At 56.7% G+C, this 26,698-nt stretch overlaps 2 protein-coding genes and 1 long non-coding RNA gene across 3 annotated transcripts; all 3 read right to left on the minus strand.

The window, feature by feature from the left end:
- Nucleotides 1-8,495: 8,495 nt before the first annotated feature.
- Nucleotides 8,496-11,039, minus strand: LOC149913706 (uncharacterized). The gene is made up of 3 exons (XM_090128991.1): nt 10,185-11,039; nt 9,787-9,852; nt 8,496-9,688 (listed from the first exon to the last, which is right to left on the minus strand). Exons 1-3 carry the CDS (start codon nt 10,189-10,191, stop codon nt 8,496-8,498), a joined length of 1,266 nt encoding a protein of 421 aa, XP_089985117.1. The 5' UTR covers nt 10,192-11,039.
- Nucleotides 11,040-15,227: 4,188 nt separating this feature from the next.
- LOC149913707 (uncharacterized) lies at nt 15,228-18,593 on the minus strand. The gene is made up of 3 exons (XR_016460992.1): nt 18,560-18,593; nt 17,369-17,458; nt 15,228-16,726 (listed from the first exon to the last, which is right to left on the minus strand). It is a non-coding gene; the product is annotated as an uncharacterized LOC149913707 (long non-coding RNA).
- A 5,447-nt stretch (nt 18,594-24,040) lies between these two features.
- On the minus strand, nt 24,041-26,420 carry LOC149913708 (coiled-coil domain-containing protein 81-like). The gene is made up of 5 exons (XM_090129021.1): nt 26,278-26,420; nt 25,999-26,060; nt 25,410-25,563; nt 24,948-25,204; nt 24,041-24,749 (listed from the first exon to the last, which is right to left on the minus strand). The coding sequence occupies exons 1-5, from the start codon at nt 26,390-26,392 to the stop codon at nt 24,660-24,662; spliced, it is 678 nt and encodes a 225-aa protein (XP_089985147.1). The 5' UTR covers nt 26,393-26,420; the 3' UTR covers nt 24,041-24,659.
- Between the last annotated feature and the right edge of the window lie 278 nt (nt 26,421-26,698).

Genomic DNA, 26,698 nt, shown 5'->3' on the forward strand with positions numbered 1-26,698 from the left:
CGACCGCGGGAGGAAAGGACCCCGCGCCCAGCACCCGCCCCGCTCGGCACACCGACCAATGGCAGAGCGGAGGAGGCGGGGCCGAGCGCGGGCTCTCCGCCAATGGCGGCCGCGGCCGCGGGCACCGCCGCCGCCCCCGTCCGTCCCCCGTCGGAACGCAGCCGATCTCGGAGGGGGAACCGCGCCGTCCTCCGTCGTGGCGGCGAGGCGCTGCCGGGCTGCGAGAAGCGGCGGCTGACCGCGAGCGGCGGGACCCGCCCGGTGCCCGGGAGCGGCTCCCGGCTGAGCCGGGCGGCCCCGAAAGAGAGGGAGCGATCCCACGGATCGACTCGCGTTCGAGCCCGGCACGGAGTCCGGCGGGCGCCTTCGCTTCTCGCTCGGCTCCGATCGTCGGCGGCGCCGTGCTGAGCTGCTGCCCCGCAGCTGCCGTCTCCAAGCGCCGCTTTCCGTCTGTCCGTCTGTCCCCGCGCGGAGCTCCCGGAGCTGCGCGAAGCCGACGTGGAGCCGCTTCGTGTTGGCCCCGAGGAGGGAAGCTGTGAGGGGGGAACGATCGTTCGGACGGGAGCCGGCTGGGAATGCGGTCATTTCTCTGTGGGTTGCTCTGCGTGTTCAACGATTAAACGTTCAGCGTTCGTTTTGCTACGTCTCTGCCCGCGGTCGTTTCTGCAGCTCCACGAACCCACCGCGTCCAGTGCCCACCGCTGGGGAAGGACGGGGCGGCGCAAACGGCCGCGTCGTAGGACTGCGACCACCAGCCCCGTTCCTCCCCCCGCGTCCCCTGCCCTCCTCAGCACCGCGTGGGAAATGTTGGGGTGGGATTCTGGGAGAGCTGGGGCGGCTCAGCCTGCAGAAGAGGCTCGGGCAGATCCCGGGCACGGCCATCGGTCCCTGCAGGGAGGTGCGGAGAGCAGGGAGCCAGGCTGCGCCCGGCGCTGCCCAGCAGCAGGACCGGAGGCTCGCGCTGCAGCACAGCAGGTTCCCGTGCAATGCTGCCACCGCCGCGCTGCTGCTCCCTGCTTGCACTAGGCATGCTGCAGAGCACGTGCAGACGGTGCACGCCACAATCCCCCAGTTTCCCTGTTCCACCCTTTCTCCAGCTCCAGACCCCGTTTCCACCCCACAGAAGCCCCGCTCACACCTTTCCCCCCTAGAAGCTTCACTAACCCCTTTCTCCCTCCCACGACCTCCCCTATCCACCCCTGGAGTCATGCAGAAGAATCTGGAGATGTGCTAGAGGGGTTTGGGGCGTGCGGGGGGGGGCCCAGGTAGGTCCAGGGAGTCCTTGGATTCATTCAGAAGGGTCTGCAGATGTCCAGGTAGGGTCTTGAGGGTGCCCAGGGGGTCTCCAGGATAGTCCCAGGGATCCCTTGAAGGACCTGGAAGCTCCGAGGATGGGCCCAGGAGTTCCCAGGAGCCACTGGGATGATCTGGAGATGTCCCACCAGTAGAGTCTGGTAGGGTCCAGAGAATCGTCATGTGAGGCTGAGTGGTCCTGGAGTCATCCAGAAGGGTCTGGGGATGTCCCAGAGAGAACTTGGAGGGTCCAGGGGATCCTCACGTTGATCCAGGGAGTCCTCGGATTCATCCAGAAGGGTCTGCAGATGTCCCGGAATGAGCCTGTGGGGTCCACGGAGTCCTCAAGTGGGTTCAGAGGGTCCTGTAGTCTTCTGCAAGGATATGTAGTCTTCTGAAAGGCTCTGGAGATGTCCCAGAGATGTCCCAGAGATGTCTTGAGGTGTCTGGGGCTCCTGGACTCATCCAGAAGGGTCTGGAGATGTCCCAGAGGGGTGTCAGGGTGACCAGAGTGTCCCTAGTGGTTCCTGCTGTGCTCCAGTGTTCTCAAATGGGGATTTTCAGGACAACCTCACATAGTGACATGTTCTCAGTCTGCTCTGTCCCCATGAGATCGCCCCCAAAAATGTCTGTTTCCATTAAAATAAATACAGAATCACAGAATTGCCAGGGTTGGAAGGGACCTCAAGGATCATGAATCTCCAACCCCCCTGCCACACGCAGGGCCACCAACCATTCCACCTAATGCTGGACCAGGCTGCCCAGGGCCCCATCCAATCTGGCCTTGAACACCTCCAGGGACGGGGCATCCACAACCTCCCTGGGCAGCCTGTTCCAGTACCTCACCACTCTCTCCGTAAAGAATTTCCCCCTGACATCCAACCTAAATCTCCCTTCCCTCAGCTTAAAACCATTTCCCCTTGTCCTGCTGTCACTCACCCTTTCAAAGAGTTGATTCCCCTCCTGCTTGTAGGCTCCCTTTAGGTACTGAAAGGCTGCAATGAGGTCACCCCGCAGCCTTCTTTTCTCCAGGCTGAACAAGCCCAGCTCCCTCAGCCTGTCCTCATAGGGAAGGTGCTCCAGTCCCCTGATCATCTTCGTGGCCCTCCTCTGGACCCTCTCCAACAGCTCCGTCTTTCTTGTACTGGGGGCTCCAGACCTGGACGCAGTATTCCAGATGGGGCCTCACAAGAGCAGAGTAGAGGGGAACAATCACCTCTCTGTCCCTGCTGGCCACCCCTCTGCTGATGGAGCCCAGGATCCCATTTGCCTTCCGAGCCGCAAGGGCACGCTGCTGGCTCATGTTAAGTTTTTCGTCTACAATACGTCAATTTTGTTCTATTTTGTTGCATTCTGTTGTATTTTGATGTGGAACAGCGTCACGGCTGTTCCACATCGAGGTCACCCTGTGTCACGGTGTCACCTGAAGACAGTGACACTCAGTGCCATCCAGTGAAGGTGACACCACCAACCCCATGTCACAGCCCACGTGTCCCCCGACTGTCCCCAGCCCCCCTCCCTGAACCCCTCCTCGCCACCTCTTCAATGAGGATGTCACCGTGCTGCAGTTGTGCCACCATGGCAGGGGAGACAGCTGGGGACAGTCTTGGACAGCCAGGGTGACAGCGTCACCCGGCTCCAGGAGCTGCAGGATGCTGATGGGGCTCTCGAGGTACGTTGGTACGGCCCCGGGTTCCACGGTCACAGTGACAACTTTGGGGACAGGTGGTTGTCCCAGTGCTGGCACCGCCAGTGGTTGTCCTGGTGTCACCTGGTGGCCTGGGGAGAGTTGTTTCCTTGGTGCCTAGCACAGGGGATTGGCGAGAAACATCCATTTCTGAAAGGAAGTGGGGAAAAAATACAACAAAACTGACACAGTATGACATTGACATAGAGTACCCCTCTGGGACATCTCTGGGATCTATGGGGGGAAAGGTGTGAGTGGGGCTTCTATGAGGTGGAAACAGGGTCTGGAGTTGGAGAACGGGTGGAACAGGGAAACTGGGGAATTGTAGTGAGCCCGAAGCCCTGTGATGTGGAAAGGGGGCCTGAGGGTAGAGAGAGGGGATTTTGAGGGGGAAAAGGGGAGAAAGAGGCTTCTGTGAGTGGAAAGGGGGTCTGGGGGTGGAGGGGTACATTGTGGTGGGGAATATTTTGGAGGGGAACTTGAGGGGTTGAAAGGGGAAAACGGGGCTTTTGTAGGGCAGAAAGGGGGGTCTGGGAGTGGACGGGGGATTGTGAGGGGGGAAAAAAAGGTGAGTGGGGTCTCTACTGGGAGGAAAGGGGGTATAGGAGTGGAGAGAGGGTGGCAGGGGAAATCTGGGGGGTTGTGGGGGGCTTCTACGGGTTGGAAGGGGAGTCTGGGGTAGACCTCAGGGGAGTACTGGGGGGAGAAGAGGAGAGTGGGTTGCCTATGGGGTTGAAAAAGCGTTGGAGGGGAATTTAGTGGGCTGTGGAAGGGAAAGGGGTGAACAGAGCCTCTACAAGGCAGAAAGTGCATCTGAGGCCGGAGGGAGGGGTGGGAGGAGAGAGCCAGGGGTTGCGGGGGGCTTCTACTGGGCAGAAAAGGAGTCCGGTTGGGGGGAATGGAGGTCCAAGTGGGGGAAACAGACTCCAGGGGTCAGGGAAGAGTACACGGGGGGGGTACAGGGGGCTCTAAGGTCAGAAAAAGGGGCCAGGAGGTGGGGGGAGAAGGGAGGACACAGGACCCTGGGGGTCAAAGAGAGGGGAATAGGGGAATAATCGGAGACTCTGTGGATCAGAATGGGGGAATTGGAGTGGGAGTACCTGGGGGAGGAGAGGGGATTCTGGGGGTCAGATAGAGGGGACTGGGAAAGTGGGGGAACTCTAGGGGACAGAATGGGGAGACTCGTGACGGGGTGGGGGGACACGAGAGATTTAGAACGGGGGGCTGGGGAGGGATCGGGGGGGGAAGGTGCAGACAGGTGGACCCTGGGGGTCAGAATGGGGGAGGCACAGAGGGGAGGGGTGGAAGAGGACTACAGTGATCAGAACGGGGGAACTGGGAGTAAATGGGGGAGGAGGAGCAACCCCGGGGGTCACACGGAGGGACGGGGGGGTTGTGGGCGACCAGCGGCAGGGGGAGGAGAGGAGGGCAGTGAAACACACGGGGTGGGGGAGGCGGGGAGACACAGGGCAGCCGCCCCCGCCGAGCGGAAGCCCCGAGCGGCACAGAGACCCCACGGGGCAACGCGGAGCGGCACGCGGCCCCCAACCCCCTTCACCCCGGCCCCCGCCCCGGTGCCCCCCCCGAACGCCCACCCGTCGAAGCCGAGGCGGCGCTCGGAGCCCCGCGGTGCCCCGCACCACTTCCGCACGGCCGCCTCCCGCTCGGGTCGCGGGGCTGATGACGTCACTCGTCGGGGACGGCGCAGGCGCCGCGGCAGCGGAGCGGCGCAGGCGCGCTGAGGCGCCGTCGCTCCGGCGACGCCGTCGCGCATGCGCCGTCGCCGCAGGGCCGGCTTCGCGCGCTGCGATGAGGGAGGGCGCGCCGTCGCCACGGCAACGCGGCCTGCACGCACGGCCTGAAGCCGGAGTGGGGCTGGAGGGACGGCGGAGGGCGAAGATGAGTGGGGGGGAACGGAGAGCCCTCAGGGATCTCCTGCGGAGCTGGGGGAGGGGAAGGGGGAGGGCGGAGCTCCGGGGATGGCGGCCCGGAGGGAGTGGGGCTGTGGGGTGGGAGATCCGCAGGGAGACGCAGTGGAACGCTGGGATCCGGGCAGAACGTGGAGATATGGGAAAAGGAGCACCGGGATCTGGACAACACGGTGAGAGCTAGGCTGAAAGGAAGCAGGGAAAGGAAGGGAAGAAAGTGAAAAAGAGAAGAAAGAAGGGCAAAGAAAGGGAAGAAAGACAGGAAAGAAAGAGAGAGAGAGAGAGAAGGGAAGAAGGGAGGGAGGAAAGGGAAGGGTAGGAAGGGAAAGGGAAGGGGAAGGGAAGAAGGGGAAGGGGAATCTCCATCCCCTGTTGGACACAGGGGGGAACGCAGCGAGCAAGGATCCGGATCAGGCTGAGGTACTCAGTGCCTTCTTTGCCTCAGTCTTTCCCAGTGAGGCGGGTTGTTCCCTGGGCACACAGCCCTTTGTGCTGGTAGATAGGGATGGGGAACAGAATAGGCATAACCCACAGCGAGATGGCTTTGGACCTGCTCCGAAAGCTGCACACCCACAAGTCCATGGGGCCGGATGGATTGCAGCCTGGGGTGCTGAGGGAGTTGGCAGATGTGGCTGCAAAGCCGCTCTCCATCATCCTTCAGCAGCCCTGGCTAAGCAGGGATGTGTCCCTGACCGTCCCTGAATGCGTCCAAAAGACGTCTGGCTGTGGTGCTCAGGGACATGATTTAGTGGTGGGTTGTTAGAGTGAGGGGAGGATGGTCAGGTTGCGGTTGGACACGGTGACCTTTAATGTCTTTTCCAACCTGAGCAATTCTATGGTTCTATGATTGTGTGCAATTTAACACCACCGCACTTGTGGGAGCTGCGTTGAGACTTGCGGTGTCTCTGGCTTCCCCAGAATTACTTTCTCCGGGCTGATTCCTAGGTCCTGGCACTTCTTTAAAGCCAAGTACACATCTGCGTCCAGTTTTCTCACCAGCTCCTGCAGTGACATCTCTGACAGCTTTCTCCTCCGAGGAAGAACCAAGCAGTAGCCCGGCTGGGCTTGGTGGATGGGATGATTTCAAACGAAAAGAAGGGAGATTTAGACTGGATATAAGGAAAACATTGTTTTCTGGTAAGAGTAGTGCAGTACTGGCACAAGTTGCCCAGAGAGGTGGTGGTTGTTCCATCCCTGCAGACACCCAAGGTCAGGCTGGATGAGTCTCTGAGCACCTGATGGAGCTGTGGGGGTCCCTGCTCCCTGTAGGGGGGTTGGACCAGATGGCCTTTAAGGGTCCCTTCCAGCTCAATTGATTTTATGATCTATGATTGCTTATGAGAGAAGAGCGCAGCCTGAACCAGGTCTTGACTAACGAGCTCAGCTAAAGGCTGGCGCTTGTTCTGTAGTCCCCCAGGTCCTGCAGGGCGGCGCTGCATTCACTGAGCAGCAAGGCGTGGTGCAGGGGATGTACCGCCTGTCCGGCGTCCGGCAGTTACGCCTGCCAGCTCAATAAAAGCTGTCCCTAAGATGCTGTGCTGTGCAGCTGTGGAGCCACACTGCTCCGCAACAGGTATAATGTGTCCTGATTAAAAAAATAATAATAATAAAATAAAAATTTGGAAATTGGTACAAAACACAGCAGCGTCACTTTAAAATGCAATTTGTGTTTTCATTGCCAGGGGTGTTACAGCCCAAAGGTTATAAAGAAGTTCATATAAAGGAGGATAAAATACAGATGTTCCGTACAGAAAAGCAAAGAGGAAAGGTTGTGAGGGGTTTCCCAATGAGAGGTAAGATTCCAGAAAGGGACACGTACAGAGAACCCAGAGGGATACTGAGGCAAAGGTAACAGTGACTGCTACAAAACCAATGGTACAGAGAGAGAATTCCCTGCCAGGAGTAGCTCACAGTCCAGTGATAAAGATTCACAGCACTGGCTGCAAGCTGTGTTTTAATTAAAAACGCTAATTAAAAACAATCTGGATTTCCGAGTTAGCTGTACTTTTAGTAGGGGGGGATGGCTAAACAGTGCTGCAAAAGAGGGGTGCAAGAAGGGGCACAGCAATGGGGGGTTCTGCACAGAGGAAGTGATGCAAAGCCTCGTGCAAACCGGAGGGCTAAGGGGGGTGGCAGGCTATTGGGGCCACAGCAACGAAGCGGGGGGGGGCACAGGAAGGGAAGCAGGAATGGGAACTGGTGGGGGGAGGAGGAGGAAGGCAATATGGCCGAAGTGTGCAAGATGGGATGGTGTTTTTGCACAGCAGGTGGAAGGGTGGTGGGCTGTACACGTGTGTGTGGCACAGGGGGTGGAGCCGAGCGCAGTGGCCGAGTCCTCCCTGGGCAACGTCAGGTGTCAGCAACAGCAGGAGAACTTGGAGCACTGCCTCCAACGAGAGCAGTGCCAGGATGGCAGCTTGGTGGTCCAAAGCTGCACAGTTTCTACTCTGGACCAGTAGTAGTGCAGCAGCTCATGGAATGTCGCTGGACAAATCAGGCCGTGCGCTCTTTGTCAATCCCTAATTGTGACTGTTTTTTCTTGACTGCAACTAAACTTGGGTGGAGCGGCTGTGGGGGCGGGGCCTCGGGGTGCTCTGTATTGCCATAGGGGATGGGATTGGGATCGGAATTGGGATTGGGGATGTGGGATTGCGATTGGGATGAGGGATTGAGATTGACAGGTGGGTGATGGGCTTGGGATGAGGGACTGGGAATGAGATTTGGAAGTGGGAGTGGGATGTGGGCTGTAGGATGTGGGGTTGGGATGTTGACTGTGGGCTTGGAATGTGAGATTTGGCACTGAGGGTGCCCTCAGTCCCCTCATCAAATCATTGATGAAGGTGTTCAACAGGAGCAGCCCCAGTACTGAGCCCTGGGGGCAGCACTTGTGAGCGGCAGCCAGATGGCAAATCCTGCTGTGTGTGTACAGAGTTGGTTGGGTCCCTGTCTGAAGACAAAATTGGCAGGACCCAAACAACGTGGGGGCAGAAGAGCCGTGGCTTGGGAGCTATCTTCATGCCTTTCTGCACGTCAGGCCCTGCTGCTCCTGCTTCACCCCTGCATGGGAACTGCCCCTGTCGGAGTCTCTTCTGGCCAGGGCAATTCCCCTCCATCTACCCGTGCCTGCTGCCCATCCCCACAGCAATTCATGGTACTGGGCAGCACAGGAAGCTGTGTGAAACACCCTCTGCATCCCGCTGCACAAAGGACTGCAGGGAGAGAGGAAGGCTGGGGCTGGTGGTGGCAGCAGAGGGACACGGCCATCTGTGGTGCCCCATCCTGCCCCAGAGGCAGGTATGAGGAGCTGGGGGCTGTGACAGGGCCCAAATGACTGCAGGCAGAGGGACACAGCAAAGGGAACACAAAGCTTTTAATAACGTATCATAGAAAACAAGGAGTAACAGTAAGGACGATAATCCTAAAATTCCCATCCCACAAGAGTTCATTGCCAGATGACGTCCCATCCCACTGCCGCGATGACTCCGGAGGACAGCTTGGTTCTGGAAAGGAGGGATGGGGCCGCTGGCGGTGCCTCTGGAACGCTGCCGCTGCTGCCTGGTGCTGTGGGGCCGGCGAGGAGCGCAGGGTTACGGGTAGCCATACTGGTCGGCTATGGCCATGTCTATCTCCCGCTGCACCAGGAACTGCACGGGGCCGATCTTCATCTGCTGGGCCGCCCGCTGCCGCTCCTCCTGGGCCAGCTTCTTCATGCGCTCCCGCTCGGGCCGCTGCTCGGCTGTGATGGGCAGCGACACCTCCATCACTATGGGTACCGCACCGCCGCCCACCCGTGGCCCCACGCAGGGCACAAAGTCCCCGGGGCGCTGCGGCCGAGGCTGCTGCTGGTGCAGCACTGGTGGTGGTGCTGGTGGTGGTGGTGGTGGTGGTGGGTCCCTCCGCAGCGGTGAGCTCCTCTGCGGGGACGGGCGCAGGCAGCTCGGCGCCGTCTTCTCGGCAGTGCCCCCCTTTTGCCCCGTGCTGCCTGGAGATGCCGGCGCTGCCTTGTCTGTGCCGCTGTCTTGGGGCCGGAGGGCAGCAGGGCCGGTGCTGGCCGAGGGTTTGGGCTGCGCAGAGGGTGGCTGGCGCACCGGGCCCACCACAGTCACCCTCTGCCCCAGCGGGTGCACGACCTGGATGGATTTACACAAGTGCACGCGCAGCTCGCTGGCAGTGCCCGCTTGCCCGCTGCTGCTGGCTCCTGCGCTGGCCCCAGACAGCTTCGCTGGGCACAGGCGCTTGCGGCCTTTTCTCTCTGCTCTTTCCCTGCGCGGCGGCAGCTTCCTTTTCCTGGCTGGAGCGCTGGTGGTGGGCTGCTCCTGCTGGGAGCTCTCCCCTTTCTGGGGGGTGCCGGCAGGCGCAGGGCGCTTGGCCCGCTTGGTGCTGCCCCTCTTCTTCTTTTCTGCCACCCGGCTGGGGACAGAGCCCGGTGACGGGGGCGAGTGAGCCTGAACCTCCTGGGGCTCCATCTGCTGCACCTCCTCGGTGGGCTGTGCGCTTTGGGCTGAGGGAGGCGTGGTGACAGCCAGCGTGGTCGGCCGTGGACTGAGCCGGGCACTCGCAGGTGGCGTGATGGGGCGCAGCTGCGACAACCCACACTGCAGCTCAGGCAGGAACCCGGGGGATGGTGGGAGCCCCCAGAAGGGGTCGGCGGGCGTCCCGGAGGCAGGCTGTGTGCTGAGCTCTCTGCTGTCCCTGGGGTTGTCAGGGAGCTCAGCGACGAAGCATCCTGGGGCAGGGCTGCCGGGGTTCTCATGGGGGACCTCTACAGCTCTTGCCACGTCTGAAAATGCAAGAACATCCCCCAAAATGGTGATGATAGCCTTCCCGCACCCACTCTGTGCAAACACACACCTGCAGCTCTGCAGCCCCCAAACTCACCGTTGATCCAAGACAGCAAACCCTGGATGTCCGTGATGTCCTCCAGCACATCCGAGCTGGTCGCCACTGCAGGGAAAAGCAACAAAATCCCAAAGAGTCAATGCCAGCTCACCCGTACCATGTTCACAGTAAGGGATCTAGGCTAAACATTGGCTTCCCACTATCAATCAGGACAGGAAAGGTAACCGTAAATCCCCGCACAATTCCACAGATGCACTGCTTTTGTCCCTACAACAACAGATTGTATGTTGATTTCACAGACACCAGCAGGCAGAGAAGTATTGTCCAGTAAGCCCATGTCCCCCCGGGAAGCAGAAAGGTGCTACTTTGATAGCCCAAACACAAACTGACACAAACACTTCTCACTGCCCCTTCCTGCACTCCAAACGGATGCTTACTTGACATCGCCTACAGCACTGCAACTGCAATCTTCAGCTGCCTTGACTCCTGAGTTCTCCTTCTGGACAGGAACCCTACAGAAAGTATCAACAAGTGAAAAGTCACAAGGAAGAAGCATTGTCCCAGCTTTCTTCTGCCATGCAATGTAGTCTCAGGAGGGGGCAATGCTTGGACATCAGCTGGCTGCAACAGCTGCCCATCACTAGCTCCAGCTTGTGTCTGACTGCCATGGCTTCTGTCAGCAAGTGCCCCCCGGTCCCCTTTTCCCCCACAGCTGTGCTGATCGTCCATGTCCACAGCTGAGCAGCTGGCTCTCTGCCGTGACTGCAGCGCGGTGCGGTGAAACACCTGCTGGGTATGGCACACCAAGCAATCCATGGAGCAGTGAGCCACAAGTTGCACTCTGTGAAGTCTGCGCTCTGCTTCCTTGGAAAGGTCTGACATGAAGGGGGGGCTCGGCAGCAGTTTTCCAGGGGAGGAATGACATTTCGTCATCCTCACCGAATCGTGGGATGGAATCTCAACAAGAACCCATTTCCTCTGGATACAGCCAGAAGGGCACTGCTGGAGCTGGGAACTCCTCCCCAGCCCAGCTTTTCTGCTGAGACACCTCCCGGCAACCAGCCAGCACCAAACCCAGCTCACCTGGTCACTGCTCAGCCCGAGCTGTGCCCAGCTCACACACACGCCGCAGCGCTGCTTCCAGTGGGCTCTCACAGGGTGATCTCTCTCAAGAAAAGCACAGAGCTCAGTCTCTGCGTGCAGCACGCTCACCAGAGCACCAGCTCTGCTCACCAGCTGTGGCACAAACGCTCCCACCCTGGCACCGACTGTGACCTCAGCGAGTGCCTGCATCGCTTCATCACAGGCAAAGGGAGTGGTCACCTCCTAGACCCACGTTTTAGGAAACCAACGCCAGGGTCACCCAGTGGGGTGAATGGGGGTGATTGAATGGGGGTTAATTGAAGTAAAACAACAGAGAAGTGAAGATGACTCTTGTGCAGCCCAATGAAAACGCAGTATGGCCTCGTAGTGGTCAGAGGAGTCCCAGAGGAAGTAGTGGGAACTGGGAGGAGTGCACAGCAGTATGGGCCAGAGAAGTCCAGTGTGGCAAAGTAAAACCCAGTGAGGACCAGTATGGGCTCAGAGTGGTCAGTGGAGTCCTATAGGAATGAGTAGAAACCAGTGGGAAGCACACCTGTGTGCCCCAGGGCCGGTGCTGGCCTCTGCCTCTGGCTTTGGGCCCCAGGGCTGGTGCTGGGCTCTCTGGCTGGAGCTTCAGACTTCAGGGCCGGCACCAGCCTCTCAGGCTGTGGCTTCAGGCCCGAAGCTGGTGCTGGCTTCTTGTGTTGTGGCTTCAGGTTTAGGCCCAGGACTCGTGCCAGCCTCTCTGGCTGGGGCTGGGCTTTAATCCCCAGGGTCGGTGCTGGCCACTCAGGCTGTGGCTTCAGGTCCCGTGGCCAGGGCCAGCCTCTCTGGCTCTGTTTGTAGGCCCCAGGGCCACTGCTGGCTTCTCTGGCAGCATCTTTATGTCCCAGGGCTGGTGCCAGCCTCTCTAACTGGGGCCGTGACTTTAAGCTCCTGGACTGGTTCCTGCCTTTTGGGCTCTGGCCCAGAGTCACCAGGGCTGGTACCAAATTTTAAGAAAACAACACGAGGGCCACCCAATGGCGTGATCTGAAGTAACAAAACAGAGAAATTAAGATGCCTCTTGTGTAAGCAGCCTGGCTCATCCTCTCGCTCAGGCACCGCATGATCACACGCAGGAGATGTTGCCCCCAGGCTGCCCCCAGCTTGGAGACTGAAGGATTTGGGCTTCCAAGCAACCAGCAAGCATTTGGATGAGTCAGCCCTCTGGTTTTTGTGAGAACAGACTAGTCCACCCTGAAAAGCCATCTCGGCAAAGGCAGAATAGCTTTGTTCTTGGGCTGCAGCACTCCGTGGCCAGCGCTGCTCAAACACCGGGCCTGCATTTCTTCCTGGGCATCCACACGTGCTGAGTCTCCTGCAGCTTGCTGCAGGGGTTGTGGCTTCCTGCTGAGGAGTTCCTCCCGTTCTTCTGCAACTGCCCCCCAGCATCACTACCGCCTCCTCTGCTACCGTACCGGGAGATGCTTCAGGTCCAGTAGCCTGCACTTCCTTCCTCCCATCAGCAGCTGCTCCTACTGACCTTCATTCACACTGGGATACCGTCCACTTCTAGCGCCAGCTGACCTGCAAGACAGAGGAAGGAAATGTGGCCTTAGCACAAATGCAGAAGCCCAAGGCTGTGCCACCACCATGTACTGCAGCCTTGGGAAGTCAGCTGCAACTGCAAGCTTTGTCAGAATTAAGGCAGGCACTGTAAATGAAGTGTGACTTGTGAACTGAATTGCCACAGTCAGAAATAAATAGTGAAATCGCTTACTTAACTGTAGGTGCTTACCTCTGACCTGGACTTGGAATTGAAGGGTACAAGACAAATGAGGAACACTTGGCAACTCAGGCAAGCTGAACAGTGCAGGGAAGATTGTCGCATTTCTTCTCCTCCCGGCCCAGAAATGAATTTTCCTACCTTAAAATGAAAAGGGAAAAGAGCATGACTTAAAGTAGACACAATACAGCCTCACATCACAGGAAGAAGCTGGAGAGCTCTTGCGGCCCCTGGCTCCCTTATCCCCAGTCCCCATCTCGGTGTCCCCCTCCCTCCCCAAACACCCACCTGTAGAAGCTGAGGCGGCGCACACTCCCCATCTGGAGTATCACATCCAGGTCTGGGGCCTTCAATACAAGGAAGGCAGAGAGATGTTGAGAAGGTGCAGAGGAGTGCCACAAAGATGATCAGAATGCTGCAGCACCTCTCCTAAGAAGACAGGCCAAGGGAGCTGGGCTTGTTCAGCTTGGAGAAAAGAAGGCTGTGGGGTGAGCGAATGGCAGCCTTTCAGGACCTAAAGGGAGCCTCTAAAGAGGAGGGAAGTCAACTCTCTGAAAGGGTAAAGAACAGCAGGACAAGGGGAAATGGTTTGAAGTTGAGGCAGGGAAGATTTAGGCTGGATGTCAGGGAGACATTCTTTACTTGCGGTGCTGAAACAGCTGCTCAGAGAGGCTGTGGATGCCCCATCCATCCCTGGAGGTGTTGAAGGCCAGGTTGGATGGGGCCCTGGGCAGCCTGGTCTGGTATGAAATGTGGAGGTTGGTGGCCCTGCCTGTGGTGGGAAGGTGGTAGAGATGATGCTTAAAGTCCATTCCAACCTGGGCCATTCTGTGTGATTCTGTGACTCTATCCTGCTTCTATCAGCACTCCAGGCCATCCTGCAGGCTGTTGTGCAGAGCGCAGAGCTGCAGAGCTCTGCTTCCCGGCCCTGTGCTCTCCAGCACTCTCGTGTGAGTTCCGCCTCCTCCAGGAATCTCCTGTTCCCAGGAACCTCTGCTGCTCCCCTGCACACACATCTGCGTGCACATAGGTGTGCAGAACCACACACCCACGTGCAAAGACTTCCCCGCACACAAACCTGTGCATTTACATGCACATGCAAGCACATCCTTGCACACCTGCATGCACACTCCACCCATGTGCATGCAAATGTGTGAAAAAACACACAGCTGTGTACAAAGACCTTGATGCACACATCAGTGTTCATATACAAACACACGTGTGCAGACTCATCACTTTGCACACCCACATGCAGGAGTACAAGAGCGCAGCTCCAGCCTTGCACACAGCCATGTGCACACACACACATGGAAAACTAAAAACCCAGGCCATTCTATGATTCTATGATCTCTGCACACCCCTGTTTGCACACATACCTGCACTCACAGCTCTATGACCAAATGCCACTCCCACGGCTCAGCCAACACGCAGACGGTGGGAAATGTCAGGAGGAAAGATGCCCTGTTACGCTCCTTCATTCTCCTCTCTTTAATGAAGGCACTGGGGCACAGCTGTAGCCCCATCCTGAGATGAGGGTTGCTGCGGGATTCCTCGTTTGGACGCTGCAGGTTAACCTGGAGCGCAGTCTGAGGGACACTCCTCATGTGCTCTGCAGATGGAAGATGTGCCAGGAGCAAAGAAAACACTTCCACAGGCAGCGCAGGGATGGCGTTCCTGGGCCGGGCGGAGACATACAGAGCAGTGCCCACTGCCCTGGGATCTGCAGCACTGCAGAAGGGCTCAGGGTGCAGCACTGTGGCACAATTCAGTGAGGACGCCAGGTTCAGCAGCCCCACGTGGGCTGTGGGGGTCCTGGGACGGTGATGGGGGTCCAGTCAGAAACTGTGGGGATCTGTAAGATCCAAGGGGGTCCTGGAGTGGGTAAGGGAGGTCCAAAGGAGGAAACAGGGAGGGGATAAGGAGGAAGCCCAGAGCAGGGATAAGGGTTGTTGATGGGAACTGTGGGTCACTGTGAGGTCCTGGGCTGGGTGGGAGGGAGGTGTACCAGGTCTGAGGAGGTCCTTAATGAGCTATGGAGATCTGTGGGGGGTTGTATGAATATACATGTGGGGGACATGGGATGGATTTGGAAACAGAGCCTGCAGGAGCAGAATGCTCTTCAGGAGAAGGCAAGACATGCGCTGCAGGTGGGACACAGACATATGGGGAGTTATGGGGACATAGAGGGAAGGGGGGGATGTGTGGAGTGGTTTGAGGCAAAAAGGTGGGGCGGTGTAGGAATGCCTTTATTTCTTCCTGAGATGGGACTGGGGGTCCCTGTAGCCCAAAGGTGGGGCCACGATCCATGACCCCACATGAGCCTAACCCCAAGATGACCACATAACCCTGTATGTGCGTGACCCCATGGCTGCACGTGACCCACAGCCCTGTGTGAACCATACCCCCACACGACCCTGGGACTCCCTGACCCTGCCTGCCCCCATCACGCTGCAACCCAACATTTTGTAGCCCCAGAACTCTGGGATCCCTGCCCCCACCTCACCCCCACCATATAACATTCTGAGACCCGTAACTCCCTATCACCCAACCTGACCCTATGTCACGGAATTAACTAGATCAGTTTATGCCCGTGACAGGGGGCAGTAGGCCCCTGCCCTCCCCACCCCCCGCCTGGGCCCACAGAATGGGAAGGAAGGGGGAAAAGGAAAAAAACAGCGGCAACAATCTATGGAGGTAAACTTATTTTACTAACTATGATATTGGAATGCAAAATAATACAATATAATACAATCTAATTGAAATTGAGACTAATAAATCAAATAAGATATGAGAGAGAGTTCCCGAGACCGAGTCAAACCTGAAAAAGCTTGGAACGGCTAGGAAAGCACCCTCCAGCACCCACTGCCAGGCAGTAAGAGACTGCCCCCCCCCGGAAGGGTCAGATCCCATGACTTCCGCAATGTATAGGGATAGGTACGTAGAATTAGAGCATTAACACTTCCAGTACATGATGCTTTGATGTGGAATATTGAAAATCAAATAAGCAAAAACCAAAACCATGACACCAGCACAAAATTAGGACTGCAAAGGTGTTGTAAGGCCACACAGGGAGAAATTAGAAGGGCAAAGCACAGCTGGAGCTTCATCTGCCTTCTGCCATTAAGGACAATTAAAAATGCTGTTCTAAATATATGAGCAGATGAAGGAAGACACAGGAGAATTCTCATCCTTTATGAGATGTGGGGGAAATGCAGGGAGGGAAAGGATGAGGTCCTTAGTGCTTGCTTGCCTGAGTCAAGTTCTGTGAGGATTCTACGATTCCTTGATTTTGGAGTACTTCAAGGGCAATTAAGGGTAATTTTTTTCCTCCATTCTATCACAGTGCTATGTATTTTGACTGTATTTTTAAGATTGTAGATGCTATGATGTTTTCACGATCATTCAGTGCTTCTAGATTCTCCAATTCTATGATTCACAGAATCACAGAATTGGAAGGGATCTAAGAGATCGTCGAGTCCAACCCCCCTACTAAAGCAGGTTCTATACAATAGGCTGCACAGGTAGGCATCAGGATGGATCTTGAATACTATCAGAGAAGGAGACTCCACAACCTCTCTGAGCAACCTGTTCTGGTGCTTCATCACCCTTACTGTACACAACTTCTTTCACATGTCTGTATGGAACTCCTTATGTTCAAGTTTTAAGCCGTTGCTCCTTGTCCTACCACTACACACCAAGAAGAGCCTGGCCCCTACCATTTGCCTCCCACCTCCCTTTAAATATTTATGAACATTCATCAGAACCCTCCTCAGTCTTCTTCTCCCCAGGCTGAACAGCCCAAGGTCAAACAGCTTTTCCTCATATGGGAGATGCTCCAGGCCCTTTATCATCTTTGTCACCCTCTGATGAGCTCCTTCTAGGAGATCCCTGTCTTCTTTGAACTGGGAGCCCAGAGCTAGTCACGCTCTTCTAAACGTGGCCTCCCTAGGGTACAGTAGAGGGGTAGGATCACCTCCCTTGTCCTGCTGGCCACGCTCCTTTTAATGCACCCCAGGATGCCATTGGCCTTCTTGACCACCAGAGCACACTGCTGACTCATGGCCAACCTGTCATCCACACCCCAGGTCCTTCTCCGCAGGGCTCCTCTGCAGCAGCTCATGCCCCAACCTGTATAGAAACAAGTGTGAGAAATACCCAGCTTCAATAATGTTTGTTCAGGCAAAGATTTCAGTGAAGCAGCAAAGTTTTTTTTTATTTGTTGCAACAACAGGCATGCACCCCCTCCTAACAAGGCAGAAAACGCGCACTGATCAGTGAAACACTTCTCATTATATATCCTTTTCTCCCATCAGAGGAGACGCTTTTCTGTTTCCCGCCTGGGTGGGTACTCCAGGCTTATCATCCACACGATGCATTTATTAATCCATTTTTCCATATGAGGTCTATCAGCAACCTATTGTTTTTAGGATCATTTTGTCCATTTCTATGGACATAGGAGGGCAATATTTCTTGACACCATTAAACCTGTTTTATCCTGTGCCAGGCTTTCCTTTCTCTGCTCTGTATTTTTCCTTTCCTTATTACATATGAAAGCCACGTTTAAGAAGAAACCCAGATTATAAAATATCTAAAGGTTACTAAGCTCCAATTCCTGATTTATGATACCTATTATGCTGTGCTAGCAAGCATAAATAAATAAAAATAAGTTTATTTAGCAGTCTTTCCCATGCATATTCCTTTACAAAAGCTTGCATTGTTCATCTATGATCACAGTGGATATTGCCCAAACTCTCTTGATTAATTTCTTACCACCATCAGGACATCACAGCCTCCGCTCTATCCTGCTGCTCAGCATCTTTACTGTGAAAAACAACCCAACCAGCCATTTATGCAGCCATTCTGTAAGAAAATTGCAAGTTCAGTAACTTGGTACTGGAAGTTTCTACTGCAAAAACACAATCTGTCACGCATGCATTTATTCCTCCACAGGTGAGACACTCTACACTTGCTCTTGCTAAAATTCACCAGGTTCCTCCCTGCCCAGCTCTCCATTCTGTTCAGGACCCACTGAATGGCAGTACAGCCTGCCAGTATGTCAGCCACTCCACCCAGATTTGTATCAGATTTGCCTCAAGCATAATGGGGTCACTGATGAAGATGCTGGACCGAGCATTGACTCCTAAGGAACCCCCCTAGATGCAGCTCTAAACAAGACTGCCCTGCTGACAACAACCCTCTGAGTTCTACCAGTCAGCTAGATGCCAATCCTTTCACCTATCCCACACTTTCTAAGGTTCATAACAAGGATGTCATGGGAGACAGTGGCAAAAGCCTTGCAGAAGTCAAGCTAGACAACATCCACTGCTCTCCCCACACCCACCAAGGCAGCTCAGAGCCTTCCATTGTGAGAATTTATTTGAATATGTCCTGGCTGAGGAGCATTTGAGAGAGATTTTGCTTTGTGGCTGGTGTAGAGAAAGGGCTTCAAGATAGAGTAGGCTCCCTGTGCAAGTGGGGCAGTGAAAAGCCTGCCAAAGGAAGTTAAAAATCTCTAAGATTCCCTTTTGAGCCTTTTTCACATTAATCGTAGCAGGGGTTGGCGTCAGACTTGGGTACATAAAGGATTTCAGTTCAGGACAGGGTTCTGAGAAAGAAACAGTCCTGCAAGAGGACACGAGGTCGGGAGACGGCCTCCATTAGGCACGCAGACCCCCGGCCGCTGCCACTGCCAGACCCTCGTCCCGAGTCCAACAGGAACACCCCAAAAAACAGCCCCGTGCCACCCTCCGCCCCGCGAGACCCCCATTTCCCCCAACCCCCAGCCACAAGCGGCCCCCAAAACGCGCCCAGGCCTTCACAGCCCCAAAGGGACGCCCCATATCCCCACGAGACCCGCATTCCCAGCGCCGCGGGACCCCGTAAGTCCCCACGATCCACAGCCCAGCCCCACAAGGACCCCATTCCCCATCCCGAGCCCCGCAGCCGCTCCCAGCCCCGTACCGCGGCCTCCCCCGCTCACGTGACACGCACCCCCAGCACCGCGCGTCGCCTAACGATGACGTCACGCCGCCGCACGGCCGGCGCCCGGGCTCGCCCTCACTCAACGTGGCGGGCCGGGCGCCGCCTGACGGAACGCGCACGCGCACGGCGAGCTGCCGGGAGCGGTCGCCCGTGGAGAGGAAGCCCGCCCCGGAGTTGAGTGACGGCCGCGGCAGCCAATCGGCTCTGCGGAGACGGCGGGCGGGCACGTGCGGGCGGCCAGTAGCCGCAGACGTCACGCAGCTCCTGGCTCCGCTCCCTGCGGTGCCGTGCAGCGTGCCGTAGGCGCGGCGCTCCCGTCAGAGCCGCCGGCCCGGCCGGGCTGCCCGTGTCCTCTGCCGCCCTCCCGCAGTAAAGGTGCTCGGGGAGGCCGTGCTCCCTCGCGTTCCCTCTGTGACTGCCGGGGGGTGGAGCAGATGATGCGGTTTCCGAGCAGCATCTGCAGGGCGTGCAAATAGAACGATGGAATGGCTGAGGTTGGAAAGAGCTTCAGGATGATCGAGTCCAAGCACAGCCTGACCATCCTACCCTAACTAACAGCCCTGCGCTAAATCACGTCCCTGAGCACCGCATCCAGACGGCTGTTAAACACATCCAGGCATGGTGACTCAACCACCTCCCTGGGCAGCCCATTGCAGTGCCTGACAGCCCTTTGGGAAAGAAGTTTTTCCAACCTGGGTATCCGACCTAAACGTCCTCTTTCACAACTCGAGGCCATTTCCCTCGTCCTGTCACCTGTCAGCAGTGAGAAGAGACCAACCCCGCTCTGCTGCAGTCACCTCTCAGCTGCTGGAAGAGAGCAGTAAGGTCTCCCCTCAGCTCCTCTTCCCCACACTAACCAGCCCCAGTCCCTTCAGTCTCTCCTCGTAGGCCATATTCTCCAAGCCCTTCCCCAGCCTTGCTGCCCTTCTTTGGACCTGCTCCAGCACCTCCATCTCCTTTGTGTACTGAAGTGCCCACAGCTGAACACAGAGCTCCAGGTGAGGCCTCACCAGTGCCGAGTACTGGGGCAGGATGACTTCCGTAGTCCTGCTCACCACACCGTGCCTGATCCGAGCCAGGATGCCACTGGCCTTGGATTGTTTGTGGCAACACCAGAGGAAGGGAAATGTTGCCAGCAGCAGAGGGTGTTTAAGTAGTTTGGTGGTGATGTGCGCATTTCGCACTTTCTGTGGAGCTGACTGCTCACTGAAATGAGTTACACGTGCATCTTCAAGGTGACAATCAACCTCTGTCTGCTGTCTCAAACCATAGCAGCATTTGACGAGAGAAATGATGGCAAGCTCTGGTTGTGGCAAGCCATGTTCTGCATTTTGATACAGTGGCTAAGCACAGTCCTGTAAGCAGCAGAAACTAAGCAGCCTTGCTTTCCATTATGATAAAGAGATTTGAGAACAGGTTTCAAGATTCCCAAGAAAGGATGAATTTGTAGGTATATTTTTGACTGCATCTTCATTCAGTCAGCACAAAGACATAACCTGCCAGTTTTCAGACGGGATGTATGGAGTTGCAAACACACTGCACGTACAACTCCAAGAAACGTGGATCGTGTGCCTGTACTGAACCATTCTCAGACCTGTATTACCAGAGAACAAATCCCTTTGCTTTGCAGTCACACCTTATTCATGTCAGGCTGCAGCACAGGCCGGGTAAGGCAGCTGCTCAGCTCTCCTCCTCTGTGTGACAGAGGCTGTCCTCTCTGCAGGGCCCTCCCTCTTCTCCCGAGGCTGCCTGCAGCCAAAGAGCTTCTGCCTGGAAGGACCAAGTGCAGCACGGCAGTCTTTGGCTGGTCAGGGTGCGAGGCCAAAGAAGCTGGGAGGCTTCAGGCCAGCCAGAGGATGTCACGGCGCAGGTGACGTCAGCCGGGTTCCTGGAGCCTGTGTGTTGTCACACTGCATTGAGTTAGGAGAGGACAAGATAAGGGTTAACCATTGTATAGGAATGCAGGTAAGCAGGATGTGGCCAGATAAGAAAAGACTTTTTGCCTAAGGGGTGCCTCCTATAGGTCTGTGGTGTCCTATTGGCCTCACACACACTGGGCATAGAACCTGGTTAGGGGACAACATGCCCACCCCACAGAGGGAAGCACCATGGGCAGGTGTGCCATAGGTGTCTGGAGCTGCTCCCAGTGGCGTGCAATCCATCGGGGCTCTGTCTGGGCTGTGCCAAACCTGTGGAGCCCGAAGGCTTGCCTCTCCTCAGTGCCCGGGGCCTTCAGAGGAGGAATCCTCCCAGCAGCCGTTCGGCGGCTCTGCGCTCCCCATCCTGCTCCAGAGGGGAGCCCTCGTGTTTGAGCAGCTCATCCCTCGTGTTTGAGAACCATCCCTGTCCCTCAGGCTGACGGGCAGCTATCACAGAGTGCCTTGTGATAGCTCACGTCACAGCCACGTGCTGTCACGTCCGTAAGATCACAGGATTCAAAGCTCTCTGTCCTTCCACACTGCGGGCAGCACTGAGACAGCCCCGCTTCCATCCGTGTGTTGGGCCAGCTTCGGAGCCACAGCCCAGCTGAGAAAGCCTTCCTCCTCATTCCCGTGAAAGAGCACTGGGAAGAAATGAAAACTGCACCATCTATTGCAAGACCTCTGTTCTACTTTTCTCCATCTCTTTCCAGGCGGTCAAATGTGAACACCAGGCACGGACTCGGATGTGAAGGGTGGTCCGAATCATTTATTAAAGATTTTCCAATCACTTAGATACATTTACAAGTTTCCTTTTTTGGCTTTCCCATCCGCCTTTACAACTTTCCCATCCACCTTTACACGTCAACAGAGTATTCCACAAACACTCCTTGTGCATGCATGCGGGCGCTTATCCACTCTGAGCTGTGAGCCGTTCCTTTTGCTTTTCTCTTTTCTAGAGATATCCTTGGTTCTCAGCCTTGCGTTCACATCCTGTTTATCTTGCTCCACAGCATCTGCTCTGATAGTCTTTCTTATATTTTCATGGTTACAAGACCAATTATTTTCTGTAAAAGAAGAGAAACTGTTCTCAAACAATAGCACAGGTCTGGGGAGCAGTTTGCCCACACACAGACCCCATGGGAGGCTTCAGGTCAGGACGCTGAGGGCAGGGCAGCCAGTTCACTCCCTCTCTCTACCTGTTCCCTAGCAGGTGTCCAGCTGCAGTGTTTGGCTCCTGAGCTATGCCACCCCCATCCCCAAAGCCCTGCTCTTCCCACCAGGGACCTAGAGGAGCATCGAGCCGGAAAGAAAGTCTCCTCTCTGGCCCCAAGCAGCCTCGCGCTTAGCTGGGCCTTCCAGATGCTGCCAAATCGTGGGCCTTGGTGCGTTGGGTGTGTCCGCAGAAGAGAGCAAGACACTGGAGAAGGAGGAACTCGCCTCTGGTGATGCACCAGCCCAAGGCTCCAGGGAGTGTAGCCGTCCCATCCCTCAGAGCCAAGGGGTCTTGGGAGAGTCCCTGCTGTTCCTCCACCTCTGCCTTTCTACAGGGAGATGGCACCCCGGAATGATACGGATAGGAATCACGCACCTCCTTCGCGCCCTGTCTCGGGCTCGACGTCGCTTGCGGAAGCGTGGTGGTGGCATCAGAAAGTTGGGGTCGTAGGTGGGCTTCTCAGGCAGACTGTGCTCAGAGCTTGATGGTGACTGAATCACTATTTTGGGAATTATCATTGGAGCCTGGGCTCCGTGAGGGCCACTCGGCTTCTCTTTGTTTGTCTCCAGCACTGTGCCATCACAGGAGATTTTCTCTGCTCCTCGTCCTTCTCCTCTGATGCTCGGAGATGCCACTGCCTGGGCTCGACCTGCCTCTGGTGCTGGAGCTTTGGCTGGGTATTTGCCCAGGAACTGGCTTGTCAGTGCTGGCTTCACTGCTCCTCTTTCTTCTTCTTTACACCTCTGAGCCTTCATTGCCTGTGCTGGAAGTATTTCTGATGTTTTTCTTGTGGTGATGAGTTTGCCCTGAAACTGGGTGGTGAGCGCCGGCTTCACTGCTCCTTGTTTTCGGAACCATTGAGATTCCACTGCCTGAGCTCGACCTGACGCTTGTGCTGGAGCTTTGGCTGCGTGTTTCCCCTGAAGCTGGCTGGGCAGCACCGGCTTCAGCGCTCCTCTTTCTTCTTGGCACCTCTGAGGTTCCACTCCATGAGTGCGACCTGTTTCTGGTGCTTTTCCTTGGGCTGGAGGTTTGTGCTGACCTTGACTGGTCAGCACTGGCTTCACCGGCCCTGGTTCTTCTCTGCACCTGTGGGCTTTTGTTGCCTGTGCTGGACCTGTCGGTGGTGCTGAGCTTTTGGTAGTGCCTTCGCCCTGGGTTTTGCTAGGCACAGCCATCTTTTTGGCAGAAGACACCGCTGGGACCACTGGAACTTGACTGAAAGAACAGAGCAGAGGGGGTCCATGTCAGTGGGTGATGGCTTTGGGGCCGCATCCTGCAGCCTTGGCTGTAACGCAGCCTTCCCCACGCAGAGCTCACAGGTTGCGCTGGGGCTCTCCTGAGGGCTGGAGAGGGGTCAGCACTGTGAAATGGGGGGCTCCCGGCAGCCCCATCCCACCTCTCCATCTGCTGCATTCAGTGCTGCTGGGCAGCCCCAGACAGGGACTGTCAGAGGCTGGAGAATGGGCTCTTGCTGGGTCACTGAAACGCCCCCAAAAGGATCCCAACCCCGAGCACCCAGTCTCACCTGGACACAGAGCTCTTCTGGTCGACCCTTGTTGTCTTTGCAGAGCATGTGCCCTCCCTGCTGGTAATGCTCAAGCGGCCAGGTAAGGGTGGCAGTTCAGGAATTTTCCCTGGAACTGGGAAGGACAGATCTCGTCAGAGGAGATTCATTGGGAAATTGCTGTCTCTGTGGCATGCAGAGGTGCTCAGGCCTGTCCCAAAGCACCTGAAGAGGGCCGCTCCACTTCCCTCACAGACACTCTCTCCGGGGACCTCTGTCCCTCTTGCCCAGCTCCTCCTCTCAGAGGTGCAGCTCTGATTTGGGCCTGCCTTCCTGGCATTTGTTTTGGGAAAGAGGAGCCGGGTGGTGTCACCGGGTGAGGTGACAGTCTCTTTTAGGGGCTCATTTGCTGGGGGGAGGACAGGGCCGAGGATCCCCCATCCTCCTGCCATACCCAGGGATGGGGCGCATGGGAACACTGCGCCCCGCATCTGAGATGTCATGAGGCTAACATGTGGTTAGGAGAGGCTGTGGCAAGCTGGTGTGAATCTTTTCACAAGTCAGAGCCTTAGGATGGTCACCGAGTGGGCATTTTCCCATCACAGTTTGTCTGTGTGGGGCATGGAAAGGAGCTGGCTGCTGCTTTACCTTTCTTGCTCTGGCCAAGAGGTGTCAAACGCTCTGCTTTCTCGTGCTTGCCCTCACCAGGGACTTCTCCCGAGGCCTTGGATAGTTTCCTGGGAGGTGGTTTGGGGACAAGCTCCAACTGAAACCTGTACAAAAGGAGAAGACACAGGGGTGACCCAGTGCTCCAGCAGCCCTTGCTGCTCACCGGGATTGCCTGCTCACAGGCCGATTTTCACATTGCATCAAGGTGCACTATTCTCCAGAGTTGACTGTGCCCTGGTTCCAGGGGCTGTCCTGGGAAATAGGGTCACCCAGCCAAGAAGTCCAGGCCACGATGGGGAGAACATGTCACCTAAATTCCTTCATCTCTCCCATCAGATCTACCTCGCAGAAATCTCTACTCTTCCAGGACGTGTAAAATAGGTACCCAGTGGGAATTCTCAAAATGCCCACCTCTGGAGAGAAGGTAAAATCTCCAAGAGGGAATGCCCTGGATAATCTGTTCCCTAAGCAACGTGACCTGTGGCCTCAGCTGACAGCAAACACCAGGGGAGCCAGATATGCTGACTTTAAGAGAAAGCACTATGCTGATTGTGGAGCTGGGTGAAGGTCCCATGGCCAGATTCGGTGACTGTCCTGCAGGGATGGGGACTTGATGATACTATTGGAGCTGATAAAGGATCGACAGGATGGAAACAGCAGCGGCTGCCCTGAGTCCTGGTGGCAGGACAGCCGTGGTCACAAGGAGTAAAAGATACCGAAGGAGAGCTGAGCAGCTGCGTCGAGCAGAGGCTCCAGCCACAAACATACTCACTCAGGAAAGACGACGACCCGGCCAGAGAGCGTCAGGGAGGCCACCGCTGCCACCCGGGACACCACCATGTCCAGCAGCCAGGGGACCTGCAGGGGAGGAACAGGGAGGTTGTGGAACATCCTTGTGATGGCTGAGGCACTCGGGAGTGGAGGGCCCGAGGCAGGGAGAACTGACAGCACTGCGGCTCTTGCCTGCCCCAGCAGCTGGCCAGGTCCTGGCAGGCCACACGCAGGCAGGGTAAGGGCTGTGGGACTGCCCGGGCCAGGGAGAAGCCAAAACCTCACCTTGAAAACTGCTGTTTCCAGGTTCACTTTCCCACAGACCTTCTCGAGGAAGTCGTAGTAGAATTTCATCTGAGCCCGTGCTCCTTCTAAGATGAGGACTCCTATGTCCTTCAGGACAAAGGCAATGTTCTCCCCCTTCTTCAGGCAGCGGGAGACGAGAGATGTGGTGTTACATATGCAGATCTCCCCTCTCTGCCGGGACACAGATGCAGCTGCGGCCACCTGAGTGTACTTGATGGTCTCCGCCTCCTTACGGCCTGGAAAATCACACAAGAGAGTCGGAGTTGGTCATTTAGCAGCCCTCGTGCCCGTGCTTCTGAGTGCTACTCATTGTATTTGCCACCCAGGACAGCCCTGGGTTTGGACTGGCTCCACGGAGGGGGCCGTTTGCTTTGGGCAGTGGAGGCAGTCGTCCTGTTTGCCCCATCTGTGCAGGCAGCAGGAGTTTAGTTCTCCTCCTACCTGGCAGGAATTCCGCATCACCCATCAGACTGTGGACGTCGAGAAGGTTCCTGGCCAGGCGAAACGCAGGCCACTGCACAACCAGGGTCCCGTCCTTAGCCTGGATCTCTTTGGAGATGATGTCGAAGGAACCGAAGGTGGGAATTCGGACCCCCTACACGTGGGAGAGAAGGGAAGGGCCAAGGGGTTAAGGCTGAAGGAAAGGACCAGAGGTTGCCCTGTGCAGGGACTGTGCTTCAGGTCCCCTGCCGCTGTCCAGAGGTGCAGGCCAGGGCAGCTGGGAGAGATTTGGGAAGGAGCTGCCCAACCCTCTCCTTCCCACTGCCCTCCAAACTGCAGCACAGCAGTCCTGGCAGAAGCAGCCTCAGGGAATCCAGAGGCCTCCAGCGACTGGGATCAGCCCTGAGATACAGCACCACCTGCCCCAAGCGGTACCGCGCCTGTGGGAGGCCCATTGGTGCTTCGCAGGGACTTTGGGGGGGAGTTTCGTGCTTTCCGGGGAGGGGAAGAGTCAGTGCACGGCGTGGCCCAGGGCCAAGGGGACTGCCCACCCCTCCAACAGAGCAGCGGGAAGCGGGTGCTGACCCACCTTGTGCAGCAGGAGGTGTTGTTGCACACAGACGGCCACCGCGTCCCAGACGGCTACTCGCTCTGCAGGGCAAAGGAAAAGCAGGTCACACTCTGCGTCTGCCACTTCTCAGCACTGCGAGTGCCTGAGAGCGGCAGTGAGGTGGCAGATGGAAAAGGTCACCGCTGTCCCCGGCCCCAAACAGAGGCGGTCCCGAGGCAGTCAGAGTGCTGGCTCTGGCCCACTCGTTGCCAGGACCCGGTCGCAGCAGTGCCCTGTGGTGGCTGTGGATCCCGGTACCTTTGGCGGTGACATCGGGACTTCTGGAGGCACGCTCCGTTGCGGGGCCATCCTCCCAGAAGCTTATCTTCTTCCGTATCGCACGTGCAGATCGCTCCTTGTTGGCACCAGCCATGTGGGAGCTGATCCCTTCCAGACGCTTCCAGTCGTCAGCCAGAAGCTCCTTCAGGATGCAGCACCCACCACTGTGCAGCCGCTTTTATAGTGCTCCTGGTGCCGTGTCACAGAGCACCCATTGTGACACCGTAGCAACGGGGCCAGTGCTGGCCGTTGCCCATTATGACGCTGGCACCAGCAACCTTCTGCCTGCCCTGACGCTGCAGGAGCCCAGCTCTGAGGGTAGGAGGCCCTGCAGAGGGATCTGGATAAGCTGCAGCGCTGGGCTGGGGTGATGCGATGAGGTCCAACAAGGCCAAGTGCC

This window comes from Phasianus colchicus, chromosome 35, assembly GCF_987193195.1.
Source record: "Phasianus colchicus chromosome 35, bPhaCol1.hap1.1, whole genome shotgun sequence".
Lineage (NCBI taxonomy): Eukaryota > Metazoa > Chordata > Aves > Galliformes > Phasianidae > Phasianus > Phasianus colchicus.